The 13,963-nt window shown below is 42.1% G+C and overlaps 1 protein-coding gene across 1 annotated transcript in view; it reads right to left on the bottom strand.

The window, feature by feature from the left end:
* Positions 1-461: 461 nt before the first annotated feature.
* Positions 462-13,963, bottom strand: part of IL1RAPL1 (interleukin 1 receptor accessory protein like 1) — a 543,775-nt gene continuing 530,273 nt past the window's right edge. Inside the window, exons 9-10 of the mRNA XM_077812318.1 lie at positions 2,502-2,672; positions 462-1,180 (exon numbers count right to left, since the gene is read on the bottom strand). Coding sequence (XP_077668444.1) covers positions 462-1,180; positions 2,502-2,672 — 890 coding nt within the window. The remainder of the gene's footprint in view (positions 1,181-2,501; positions 2,673-13,963) is intronic.

Below are 13,963 nucleotides of genomic sequence, written 5' to 3'. Positions count from 1 at the left end.
CTCCTAAGAACAAAGGTTCTTCACAACGGTGAAATGCAGCAGGCATGGCCTTCATGTATCAGGCTAGGCAGGCCAACAAAATGGATGGTGCTTCTGATATTAACATAGCTTCGTCCAAGCATTCCCAAGAAACGTTTAAAAAAATTCTAAAACTATACTAATGGAGCAAAAAAGATTTCCTATCTATACAGCAGTCTCTTCATTTAAAAAAAACGTAATATACAAATTCCAATGATGTATAAAACAAAGTCAAAAATGTGAATGGCAAGAGACATGGGTAAAACAGGAAGACTGATGCTACAAAGAAACTGCAAAAAACATATGTACAAGACCCTGTTTTTCCTCGTATTTTATAGATTGTAATGCATGTTTAACAGCAGCAGTCGAGGATGTAGTTCCAGGCACCAGACTGCACACTTAGCTCCTACTCAAGGGGGTTAGGGTCCCCCCTTGCATTTCTGTCACCAAATGACACTTGAAATACTGGTCTCCCGTGGCAAGAGGGGCAGTATCGCACTGTTTGTGTGAGCCTCATCTGGATTCTGCTCTCTGTTACTTTTTGTCTGCGGCCGCTGCCCATTGATAAGTGTCATAGGGATGTTGCAGTAGGTATGCTGGTTACCTATTGAGGTAAGAGGCAGGGTGCCAGTAGGAGGTACATCGTATTCATAGCTTCGATAATAGTGTTTCTGGCGCATCTGTGAATGATAAGTATTATGAAAGGTGGAGCGCAGATCTGGATGGGCAGTGGCAAGAGCGGTGGAGGTGGCAGCAGCCATTGAAATGGCTGAGACCGTCTGCAGTTCCCCAAAGGGCCCCTGCTCACTGACATCTAAAACCTGCTCGTGTGTGATGGGTTCTATCCTCTTAAAAGGCATTTCGTACTGTAAACGTTTCCAAAATTTAGAATTCAACTTGTTGCATTTTGGTCCATGCCATTTAATGACAGTTAGAAGCTTGATGGTATGTTTCAGGGCCTCGACCTCCTGGTAGTTCATAATTCCCCGGAGTTCACTGCATTCAATCAGTATCACTTTAATTTCTCCAGTGACTAACATGTTCCGAAGCCTGGTTTCCAGTTCGAAGATGCTCCAGCCTCTCCTTACCACATAATTTGGAGTCATGACGATGATCAGTCGCTTGCTTTGGTCTACACATCTTGCCACATCTTCAATGTAGGCTATAAAAAAAGACAGTTGCTCAAGATCAGTCAAAGCAAGTATCTCACCCAAAAACCTCAGTGGAAACAACAGGGCTAAATTCTCCTGTCCAGGAACAGCTAGCTGAACAATGCAAAGTATTGATTGCATATATTCATTCAATTCCCACCCCTCCCCCCCGCCCCCCATCAAGTGAATGGGTTTCTATTCATCAGAATATTTGAATTCTGGCAAAATTTTTGTACAAAGACTAATATCTGCATGTATGCAAGGGTATGCATAGTCATCATCATTCTTCTGTTTTAAGTCATTCTGCGCGGTAACAGAACAATGACCATGTGATTTAGGGTACCAATCATACACAATAAACTCACAAGTTACTCTTGTGTATGTTGCAGGGTTGGACCCTTAGTCTGTCTTTTTTTCCCCCCAAGCATCTACAATGTTGCCTCCTGTGAATTAATGTTCAGGTTATTACAGATCTTAACAACAACTTTGCTGCTAACAGGTCTATTTTTTTTCTTTTTAAGATAAAAGATTCTTTTCTGCCTTTAGTAAAAATAAACTGAAATAATCCAGTAAGAAGTTGGAAGTTTGAAGGCTACATGGAAGCTATGGAGATGAACTTTACAATTTCTCACTAAAGCAATAACTAAAATTGGACAGGACTATGCAAAATAAACATGATCAAGTAGTAAATGAATAAAACTAAAAACTAATCAGCTAATTTTGCTCTCTGAAGATCTCCAGTAGCCACACCAAAAAATCATCTCCTGTGAATACTAACAGAATGCCATGGCATATAGCGTTCCTTAAAAGAACCACAAATGTATCACTCTACTGTTGTATTAGTTTCAACACAAGTCTATTTTTCCCCATATAAAAAGCTTGATTAGTTTCTGGAATAAGCAAAGTCCTTACTCAGAGTTTACTCAGTGCACATTCAAGGCCACGGGAATTTGTCCAAGTATGGACTGAATTAAAACAGATTAAGGACATCAGTATTTGATTCATAGATAGAAAGGCTCCTCACCAAACCCTACAAAATACTGGTTTTGTCATGTTTTCCTGTCTATGTCTTTCCTGAACCCTTTAATCTTAACTGAAAATAGTACCCAAACCAAATAAGCAAGTGCTATTTTAGGGAATAATGGAGGCAAGCCAACAAATATTCTAAAAGTGCACCCCCAAAATCAGATGAAATATTTTTTTTAAATGATAGAAAAAACTCAGAGATAAGATTTGGAAGATACTATGATAGAAAGCACATTATTGCATCATATATGTAATTTCTGTTTTCCCCATATAGGAAACACATACACACGGCCTAATATAACTTACTTCCAGTGGGAATCAAATCTCTGTCTGGTATGAACAACTTGTACCCATAATGCTTTTCAAGCATATCTGGTAGGATCTCAAGAGCAAATCGTTCTTCTTCCCCAGTTTCTTGATTCCACTGGTCTGGATCCACTTTGGTATAGGATAGATATGCATCATAATCTTTGTTGTCTAAAGAAAGAAAGAAAGAAAATGAAGTATTTTGACTGGATCTTCAGACAATAATATGTTTTCACTAGATAATTGTATATCATCAGCAAATGCCATAGATAAAGTAGCTAGTTTTCACGTCCAGATATGGGTCCTCTCATTTATCCTGTTTTGACACTGATGGAGTTATGCTTAATTTATACTGATGTAAGAGAGCCCATGGTCTTACCCTGAAGGTGATTTGTGCACATATATTTGTATGGATGGATGTAAAGGGAATCAGTTCACCTGTTGTTTTTTTTTTTGGTGTTATTTGAGCAGAGGGAGATAAAAACAAAAAATAATGTAAAGCCTTTTCTAGCCTTGAGAAAAGAAAGTAAATATCTATGTTAGTGCAAAATTTGCATATTTAAAAACACAAAAGTCCAGAAATGAAATAGTTACGGTTAATTAACATGCACTGCATGTTTGTACTGCAATATCTTAGACGACCTTAATATATGCAATGCCGAACATATATACAGTGGCCCAGAACACCCAGTCAAGCTGAATTCTGCTCAGTGCAAGACTGGAGAAGTTGATGGAGGGCAAAGGTGGCTTTATGCCTTGCTGTTGCTCTAAGTTAAGTCGGCTGCCTAAAGTCTGCTGATCTAGCACCCAGGGACTGCTGACCATGTCCCACATCATGGGCCCAGAAGCGTTTAGTGTAAATGATGCTCTATGCCACCCTCAGTTTCCCCTATACAGGATGAAGGGGTTAGGGGGGCAGGATGTGACAAAATATGTGGAATATAAACAAATAAAGGGCCCAATTCTGCAAAGATTTAAACACAGAAGTAACTTTACTTATATGAGCGGTCTGTCTTCACTAACAAGGTCAGCTCCCAGACTACTGCGCTGGGCATCACAACATGGGGAATAGATGGCCAGCCCTCTGTGGAGAAAGAGGTGGTTAGGGACTATTTAGAAAAGCTGGACGTACACAAGTCCATGGGGCCGGACGAGTTGCATCCGAGAGTGCTAAAGGAACTGGCGGCTGTGATTGCAGAGCCGTTGGCCATTATCTTTGAAAACTCGTGGCGAACGGGGGAAGTCCCGGATGACTGGAAAAAGGCTAATGTAGAGCCATTCTTTAAAAAAGGGAAGGAAGAGGATCCTGGGAACTACAGGCCAGTCAGCCTCACTTCAGTCCCCGGAAAAATCATGGAGCAGGTCCTCAAAGAATCAATCCTGAAGCACTTACATGAGAGGAAAGTGATCAGGAACAGTCAGCATGGATTCACCAAGGGAAGGTCATGCCTGACTAATCTAATCGCCTTCTACGATGAGATTACTGGTTCTGTGGATGAAGGGAAAGCAGTGGATGTATTGTTTCTTGACTTTAGCAAAGCTTTTGACACGGTCTCCCACAGTATTCTCGTCAGCAAGTTAAAGAAATGTGGGCTGGATGAATGCACTATAAGGTGGGTAGAAAGTTGGCTAGATTGTCGGGCTCAACGGGTAGTGATCAATGGCTCTATGTCTAGTTGGCAGCCGGTGTCAAGTGGAGTGCCCCAGGGGTCGGTCCTGGGGCCGGTTTTGTTCAATATCTTCATAAATGATCTGGAGGATGGTGTGGACTGCACTCTCAGCAAATTTGCGGATGATACTAAACTGGGAGGAGTGGTAGATACGCTGGAGGGCAGGGATAGGATACAGAGGGACCTAGACAAATTGGAGGATTGGGCCAAAAGAAATCTGATGAGTTCAATAAGGATAAGTGCAGGGTCCTGCACTTAGGACGGAAGAACCCAATGCACAGCTACAGACTAGGGACCGAATGGCTAGGCAGCAGCTCTGCGGAAAAGGACCTAGGTGTGACAGTGGACGAGAAGTTGGATATGACTCAGCAGTGTGCCCTTGTTGCCAAGAAGGCCAATGGCATTTTGGGATGTATAAGTAGGGGCATAGCGAGCAGATCGAGGGACGTGATCGTCCCCCTCTATTCGACATTGGTGAGGCCTCATCTGGAATACTGTGTCCAGTTTTGGGCCCCACACTACAAGAAGGATGTGGATAAATTGGAAAGAGTCCAGCGAAGGGCAACAAAAATGATTAGGGGTCTGCAACACATGACTTATGAGGAGAGGCTGAGGGAACTGGGATTGTTTAGTCTGCAGAAGAGAAGAATGAGGGGGGATTTGATAGCTGCTTTCAACTACCTGCGAGGTGGTTCCAGAGAGGATGGTTCTAGACTATTCTCAGTGGTAGAAGAGGACAGGACAAGGAGTAATGGTCTCAAGTTGCAGTGGGGGAGGTTTAGGTTGGATATTAGGAAAAAAATTTTCACTAGGAGCGTGCTGAAACACTGGAATGCGTTGCCTAAGGAGGTGGTGGAATCTCCTTCCTTAGAAGTTTTTAAGGTCCGGCTTGACAAAGCCCTGGCTGGGATGATTTAATTGGGGATTGGTCCTGCTTTTGAGCAGGGGGTTGGACTAGATGACCTCCTGAGGTCCCTTCCAACCCTGATATTCTATGATTCTATGATTCATTGAGTGTACATGAGTAAAGCTACCGACACGATTTCGTTTTTGCAGCATTGGAACCCAATGGTGCAATTGAAATCATAATTAAAATATTATGAATGTTCTGACTTTTGAGTGTTTAAATTTGCACACTTAATGCTGCCTTAATGTAGGATTTGTATTTAATATGGTCTTTTTCATTTCAATCTGAGGAGGAAAAAATCACCCTTTTTGGAAATTTGCTTGCTGTGCTTACTTGTAAGACTGAATGAAAGAAGCCATCATTAATTTTCATTAGGAAGTCAATAATGGCAAGTGCTCTGGAACTAATTCAGTGGAATAAGAGGTCACATTTTGATTTTTGTTGTGAAGAAAGTAGAGAAAAATCAATGGCAGGAGTAATGAAATGTTAACATCCTTTAATTCTCTAGACAGTATTATGCACAGGCCATAGAGAATATCAATTGCTTGTAAAGGAGGCCTGATTGAATATTCTACTGTGTGCCATAAGTCATGTTATATTCATTCAATGCTGAATTCAGCTATTTACTAACTATAAATCCTTTTCTCACTTTACTCCTTTTTACATTTTAACAGCTCCTGTTTAAAAAAAACATGCAGAATGCAGGACTAGTGTTCCCGGTCTATACAAAATGAATATATGACATTTTACATATTGTTCCGCTCCCCTCTCCCTGTCAAATGTACACTCTATACGCTAACATTTACAGATGTTACATCATACCACAGCCATACTACCAACTTTACAAATATAACTTTATATCAAATCCCCATTCTACGGTTTTGTACTTGAGCTGTATTTTCTTCCACATTGGTGTCAAATATCAAGGAGATGTGTTTGTGTGCGTACAACAGACCAGAAGATCTCCCTGAACTATAAACACTTTCTTCCTGGATAATTCCTTCAGTCATGCTTCACTGCAGTATTTGGAATATCAACATTCATCAAGACAGAAACAAGTCTCATGTCACAAACCAATGGCTTGTGACTTCACTGAATGAATGAAGTAGGAGGCAGAGGCTGATTACAGAGGAGAAAGCACCAGATTACACAGAAATAGGTTGTATATCTTACATTATTAATTAGCAATAAGATAAAGAGATTATTGGAAAACTACCATAAATAGCAGGGTGACACTTGGGTAATTTTACATTTTTTTTTTAAAAAAAATAAGATTTGATTGAAAGGTGCCATAGCATTACAAGTAGCAACAATAATGATACTTGCTTGAGCATGGACAAGGTACTTTAAAATTTCTTGATTGGGTATGTGACTGCATGAATTTCTCTAGGGGATACATTATAAGGAAGAATGAGTATTCAGACAAACTGGTTTGAAGGTATCAAGGCATTTCCTATTGAGACAGTTTGTACATTTCTAATCTGAGCGAAAATTGTTTGCATTCTCTCATTGTTTTCTTGCTTAAATGCAACAGTGTAATATTTATTTCAACAATACCTTTCTTCTATACTGTAGAGGGTCCAGCTCCAGTGTCTCCACTGACTGCAACTAGGGTACAATTTTACAGAGAGACGTGATCTCTCAGACAACCAGATCACAGGTTAACTAGAACCATGCAGGTTAAAATTAACACCTTGACTTCCAACCATAAGGTAGAAGGCATCAAGCTCAGGTCATGGAGATACACAATATCTAGTGAATGTGTGTGCAATATTCTGCATAATGCAAGCAGGGCCGGATCCAGCTTTTTTCCCGCTCTAAGCGGCGAAGAAAAAGAAAGTAAGAAAAATCTGATTGAGCTGCCGCCGAAGAGGAAGAGAGGGAGTGAAGGACCTGCCGCTGAATTGCAGCCGAAGACCTGGACATGCCGCCCCAATAACGCACGGAGTGCCGCCCCTTTCTATTGGCCGCCCCACGCACCTGCTTCCTTTGCTGGTGCCTGGAGCCGGCCCTGAATGCAAGGAGCAGGCAGCTGCATTCCTAATAGGACTTCATTTAGAATTCAGGGTTGTATATGTTTTCAAATTTCTGTACTGTAAATTTACATTTAGAATTCAAGAGGTACTGAAGAATTTAAAAAATGTATTAATTTCAGATCTGATTATCTTAAACACAGACTGTCACCTTATACCTCATCATGGCAGTTAAGATGACTGGCTCTTGGAACCTTAGTTTTCCCATGCCATGTCTTAGGCAGGGTTCTCTTTGATGAGGACCTCTGGCTTTGGAAATTGTTATCCTTAATTTCATTCTTGGTTTGCTCTCTTTTCTGTTATTTAGGCCCCTAACTACCATGACAAATATGCTGTGGATCTTAGTAAACCAGAATTTATTTTAACTATTTGTCAGAAAGAGTGACAAACAGAAGCACTGAGATAAACTGGCAACATGATTCCTTTGACCGTTCATTTTATGATTTAGAGAGACAAGGTGTGTGATGCAATATCTTTTATTGGACCAACTTGTGTTGGAGAAAGAGACAACCTTTTGAGCATACACAGAGCTCTTCTTCAGGTCTGGGAAAGGTACTCAGAGCAGGAGCAGCAGAAGTGCCCTAAAAGGAGGGGGAAACAGATGCTTGAACCGTGGCCCCAGCCCCATGCCACGCCGCCATACTGTCCTTTCTCCCCAAGCCCCCACCTTCGCACTGTCTATGCCTCCTGAGGCCCTGGCCTCGCACTGCCCCTTCTCCCCAAGCCCCCAACCTCACACCACCTCTGCCCCCGTACCCCGTCCCCGCACTGCCTCTTCCTCTGGTCCGTCTGTTCTGGCGTGCCTGACTCAGAGGCCATGCCTACATACAAAATTAAGTTGACCTAGCTTACATCAGCATACAGCTACCACAGTAATTACATCACTTATGTGTGTCTACACTTTGCTGCTTGTGTCAGCGGTACGTATCGTCACCAGCATAGCTTGTATCTATTGTACTGTTACTGTGGGGCATTATAGAAAGGCTCCTGAAAGCCAGTAACAGTTGACATAAACAACACAGTGGCTACACTGACACTGCTTCGCCCTAACTACATTGACCTTGACACTACGCCACTCATGGATGTGGAGTTATTAAGTTGGCATAGTTGGGTAGTTATATCGGTGGGAGCAAAATTTAAATTAAACACTTATAGAATCATAGACTCGTAGGACCGGTGAGGAGGAGCTGACCAGCCCTCTGTGGAGAAAGAAGTGGTTCGGGACTATTTAGAAAAGCTGGACGAGCACAAGTCCATGGGGCCGGATGCGCTGCATCTGAGAGTGCTAAAGGAGTTGGCGGATGTGATTGCAGAGCCATTGGCCATTATCTTTGAAAACTCATGGCGATCGGGGAAAGTCCTGGACGACTGGAAAAAGGCTAATGTAGTGCCCATCTTTAAAAAAGGGAAGAAAGAGGATCCTGGGAACTACAGGCCAGTCAGCTTCACCTGAGTCCCTGGAAAAATCATGGAGCAGGTCCTCAAGGAATCAATTCTGAAGCACTTGAGGAGAGGAAAGTGATCAGGAACAGTCAGCATGGATTCACCAAGGGCAAGTCATGCCTGACTAATCTAATTGCCTTCTGTGATGAGATAACTGGTTCTGTGGATGAGAGGAAAGCAGTGGACGTGTTGTTCCTTGACTTTAGCAAAGCTTTTGACACGGTCTCCCACAGTATTCTTGCCAGTAAGTTAAAGAAGTATGGGCTGGATGAATGGACTATAAGGTGGATAGAAAGCTGGCTAATCGTCGGGCCCAATGGGTAGTGATCAATGGCTCCATGTCTAGTTGGCAGCCGGTATCAAGTGGAGTGCCCCAAGGGTCGGGTCCTCGGGCCGGTTTTGTTCAATATCTTCATAAATGATCTGGAGGATGGTGTGGATTGCATCCTCAGCAAGTTTGCAGATAACACTAAACTGGGAGGAGAGGTAGATACGCTGGAGGGTAGGGATAGGATAGAGAGGGCCCTAGACAAATTAGAGGATTGGGCCAAAAGAAATCTGATGAGGTTCAACAAAGACAAGTGCAGAGTCCTGCACTTAGGACGGAAGAATCCCATGCACCGTTACAGACTAGGGACTGAATGACTAGGCAGCAGTTCTGCAGAAAAGGACCTAGGGATTACAGTGGACGAGAAGATGGATATGAGTCAACAGTGTGCCCTTGTTGCCAAGAAGGCCAATGACATTTGGGGATGTATAAGTAGGGGCATTGCCAGCAGATCGTTCCCCTCTATTCGACATTGGTGAGGCCTCATCTGGAGTACTGTGTCCAGTTTTGGGCCCCACACTACAAGAAGGATGTGAAAAAATTGGAAAACATCCAGAGGAGGGCAACAAAAATGATTAGGGGACTGGAACACATGACTTATGAGGAGAGGCTGAGGGAACTGGGATTGTTTAGTCTGCGGAAGAGAAGAATGAGGGGGGATTTGATAGCTGCTTTCAACTACCTGAAAGGGGGTTCCAAAGAGGATGGATCTAGACTGTTCTCAGTGGTAGCAGATGACAGAACAAGGAGTAATAGTCTCAAGCTGCAGTGAGGGAGGTTTAGGTTGGATATTAGGAAAAACTTTTTCACTATGAGGGTGGTGAAACACTGGAATGCGTTACCTAGGGAGGTGGTGGAATCTCCTTCCTTAGACGTTTTTAAGGTCAGGCTTGACAAAGCCATGGCTGGGATGATTTAACTGGGAATTGGTCCTGCTTCGAGCAGGGGGTTGGACTAGATGACCTCCTGAGGTCCCTTCCAACCCTGATATTCTATGATTCTATGACTGGAAGAGATCTTGAGAGGTCATCTAGTCCAGTCCCCTGCATTCATGACGGGTCTAAGTATTATCTAGACCATCCCTGACAGATGTTTTTCTAATCTGCTGTTAAAAATCTCCAATGATGGACATTCCACAATCTCCCTAGCCAATTTATACCAGTGTTTCACTACTCTGACAGGAAGTTTTTCCTAATATCCAACCGAAACTGCCCTTGCTGCAGTTGAAGCCCATTGCTTCTTGTCCTATCCTCAAAAGTTAAGGAAAACATGTTTCTCCTTTCTCCTTGTAATAACCTTTTATATACTTGAAAAGTGTTATCATGTCCCCTCTCAGTCTGCTATTCTCCAGACTAAACAAAGGTTAGTTTTTTTTTCAATCCTCCCATGTTTTCTAGACCTTTAATCATTTTTGTTGCTCTTCTCTTGACTTTCTCCATTTGTCCACATCCTATCTGAAATGTGGCATCCAGAACTGGACACAGTACTCCAGTTGAGGACTTATCAGTGTGGAGTAGAGCGGAAGAATTACTTCTCATGTCTTGCTTACAACAATCCTGCTAATACATCAAGGAATGATGTTTGCTTTTTTTGAAACAGTGTTACACTGTTGACTCATATATAGCTTTTGATCCACTATGACCCCCAGATCCCTTTCCGCAGTACTCCTTCCTAGGCAGTCATTTCCCATTCTGTATGTGTGCAACTGATTGTTCATTCCTACATGGAGTACTTTGCATTTGTCCTTATTGAATTTCATCCTATTTACTTCAGACCATTTCTCCAGTTTACCCAGATAATTTTAAATTTTAATCCTTTCCTCCAAAGCACTTGCAACCCCTACCACTGTGGTGTCATTAACAAAGATTATAGGTGTACTCTATATGCCATTATCTAAATCATGGATGAAGATACTGAACAGAACTGGACCCAGAACTGATCTCTGCATGACCCCACTCAAAATGCTCTTCCATCTTCACTGTGAACCACTGTTAACTCCTCTCTGGGAATGATTTTCCAGCTAGTTATGCACCCACCTTATAGCACAGTAACTCCTCACTTAAAGTCGTCCCGGTTAACGTTGTTTCATTGTAATGTCACTGATCAATTAGGGAACATGCTCGTTTAAAATTATGCAATGCTCCCTTATAACGTCATTTGGCAGCCACCTGCTTTGTCCACTGCTTGCAGAAAGAGCAGCCCATTGGAGCTATCTGGTGGGGGCTTGGAACCAGGGTGGACCGGCAGCCTCCCATCAGCTCTCCCCTCCCCTAAGTTCCCTGTGCAGCAGCCGCCCAGCAGGCTACCAATTGCTGGCAGTTCAGCTGTCCCTCCCCCCACTGCCATGTGCTGCTCCTGCCCTCTGCCTTGGAGCTGCTCCTGGGAGCTTCCTGATTGCTGGGTAGGGGGGAGGGAAGAAAGAGAGGGGCTAATGTCAGGGTGTCCCCCTGCCCCTGCTTACCCAATTTCCATAGAGCAGGGGGACACACAACAGGGCTCACTAGGGAGGGAGCTTCCTGGCAGCAGCTGCAGTCTCAGCTTGCTGATCTACTTAACAAGGCAGTGTACTTAAGAGTGGGGTCAGCGTACTTGAAGGGGAAATGCGCATCTCTCTCTCTCTCTCTCACACACACGGTGTGTATCTCTGTCTGCCATGCTGTCTCCCCTCCCTCCATTTGTGCTGCCTTGTAAAGTGTGAGGCTATGTTAACAACGAGTTAACCCTTGAGGGCTCAGCCAATTGCTAGTTCATCATTTAGCAGTAAGGCATCCCCATGGAAATATCCCACCCTCTGACTTCACCACCTCAACCAAGCTTCACAATCATCATTGATGTGTACCAGTATTAAATTGTTTGTTTAAAACTTATAGTGTGTGTGTGTGTGTGTGTACACACACACACACATACACACATGTATATATATATATACATACACACACACACATATATGTATATATGGATATATATATATATACACACACACATACACACACACACATACACACATGTATATATATATATACATACACACACACATATATGTATATATGGATATATATATATATACACACACACACATACACACACACACATACACACATGTATATATATATATACATACACACACACACATATATGTATATATGGATATATATATATATACACACACACACATACACACACACACATACACACATGTATATATATATATATACATACACACACACACACACATATATGTATATATGGATATATATATATATACACACACACACATACACACACAAAATATAGTCTTTTGTCTGGTGAAAAAAATTTCCCTGGAACCTGACTGCCCCTATTTACATTAATTCTTATGGGGAAATTGGATTCACTTAACATCATTTTGCTTAAAGTCTCATTTTGCAGGAACATAACTACAATGCTAAGTGAGTGTATCTCCATCTAGGTTGTATTTCCCTAGTTTGTTTATGAGAAGGTCATGCAAGATACTATCAAAAGCCATATTAAAGTCAAGATATACCACATCTACTGCTTCCCGCCATCCACAAGGCTTGCTACCCTGTCAAAGAAAGCTATTAGGTTGATTTGACATGATTTCTTTTTGACAAATCCATTCTGACTGTTACCTATCACCTTATTATCTTCTAAGTGTTTGCAAATTGATTGTTTAATTATTTGCTCCATTATCTTTCTGGGTACTGAAAGTTAATCTGACTGGTCTGTAATTCCCCGGGTTGTCCTTATTTCTCTTTTTATAGATTATCACTATATTTGCCCTTTCCCAGTGCTCTGAAATCTTTCCTGTTTTCCATGACTTTTCAGAGATAATCGCTAATGACTCAGATATCTCCTCAGTCACCTTCTTGAGTATTCTAGAATGTGTTTCATCAGGCCTGGTGACTTGCAGACACCTAACTTGTCTAAGTAATTTTGAACTTGGTCTTTCTTTATTCCAGCCTCTGATGCTACCTCATTTTAACTGGCATTCACTATGTTAGATGTCCAAATTGCTATTAATCTTTTTGGTGAAAATGGAAGCAAAAAAGTCATTTAACACTTCTGCCACTTCCATATTTTCTAAAAAAGAAAAGGAGTGCTTGTGGCACCTTAGAGACTAACAAACTTATTTGAGCATAAGCTTTCGTGAGCTACAGCTCACTTCACCGGATGCATTCAGTGGAAAATACAGTGGGGAGATTTATATACACAGAGAACATGAAACAATGGGTGTTATCATACACACTGTAAGGAAAGTGATCACTTAAGATGAGCTAATATCAGCAGGAGAGCGGGGGGGAGGAGAAAATCTTTTGTAGTGATAATCAAGGTGGGCTATTTCCAGTAGTTGACAAGAACGTCTGAGGAACAGTGGGGTGTGTGTGGGGGGAGAATAAACATGGGGAAATAGTTTTACTTTGTGTAATGACCCATCCACTCCCAGTCTCTATTCAAGCCTAAGTTAATTGTATCCAGTTTGCAAATTAATTCCAATTCAGCAGTCTCTCGTTGGAGTCTGTTTTTGAAGTTTTTTTGTTGTAATATTGCAACTTTTACGTCTGTAATCAAGTGACCAGAGAGACTGAAGTGTTCTCCGACTGGTTTATGAATGTTATAATTCTTGACATCTGATTTGTGTCCATTTATTCTTTTACGTAGAGACTGTCCAGTTTGACCAATGTATATGGCAGAGGAGCATTGCTGGCAGGGAGTTTCTTGAGCAAATGGTGTAATTTCTTTTGGTAACCCTCAGTGGGATCACTGGGTAATGGCTTGTAGAAAGTGGTGTTGCAGAGCTGCCTAGCAGCCTCTTGTTCATATTCCGACCTATTCATGATGACAACAGCACCTCCTTTGTCAGCCTTTTTGATTATGATGTCAGAGTTGTTTCTGAGGCTATGGATAGCATTGTGTTCTGCACGGCTTAGGTTATGGGGCAAGTGATGCTGCTTTTCCACAATTTCAGCCCATGCACGTCAGCGGAAGCATTCTATGTAGAAGTCCAGTCAGTTGTTTCGACCTTCAGGAGGAGTCCACCCAGAATCCTTCTTTTTGTAGTGTTGGTAGGAAGGTCTCTGTGG

The sequence above is a fragment of the Eretmochelys imbricata genome, chromosome 1 (genome assembly GCF_965152235.1).
Source record: "Eretmochelys imbricata isolate rEreImb1 chromosome 1, rEreImb1.hap1, whole genome shotgun sequence".
In the NCBI taxonomy this organism is placed as follows: Eukaryota; Metazoa; Chordata; order Testudines; family Cheloniidae; genus Eretmochelys; species Eretmochelys imbricata.
Note: the sequence above shows the minus strand (reverse complement) of the source record. Positions and strands in the feature narration are given on the sequence as shown.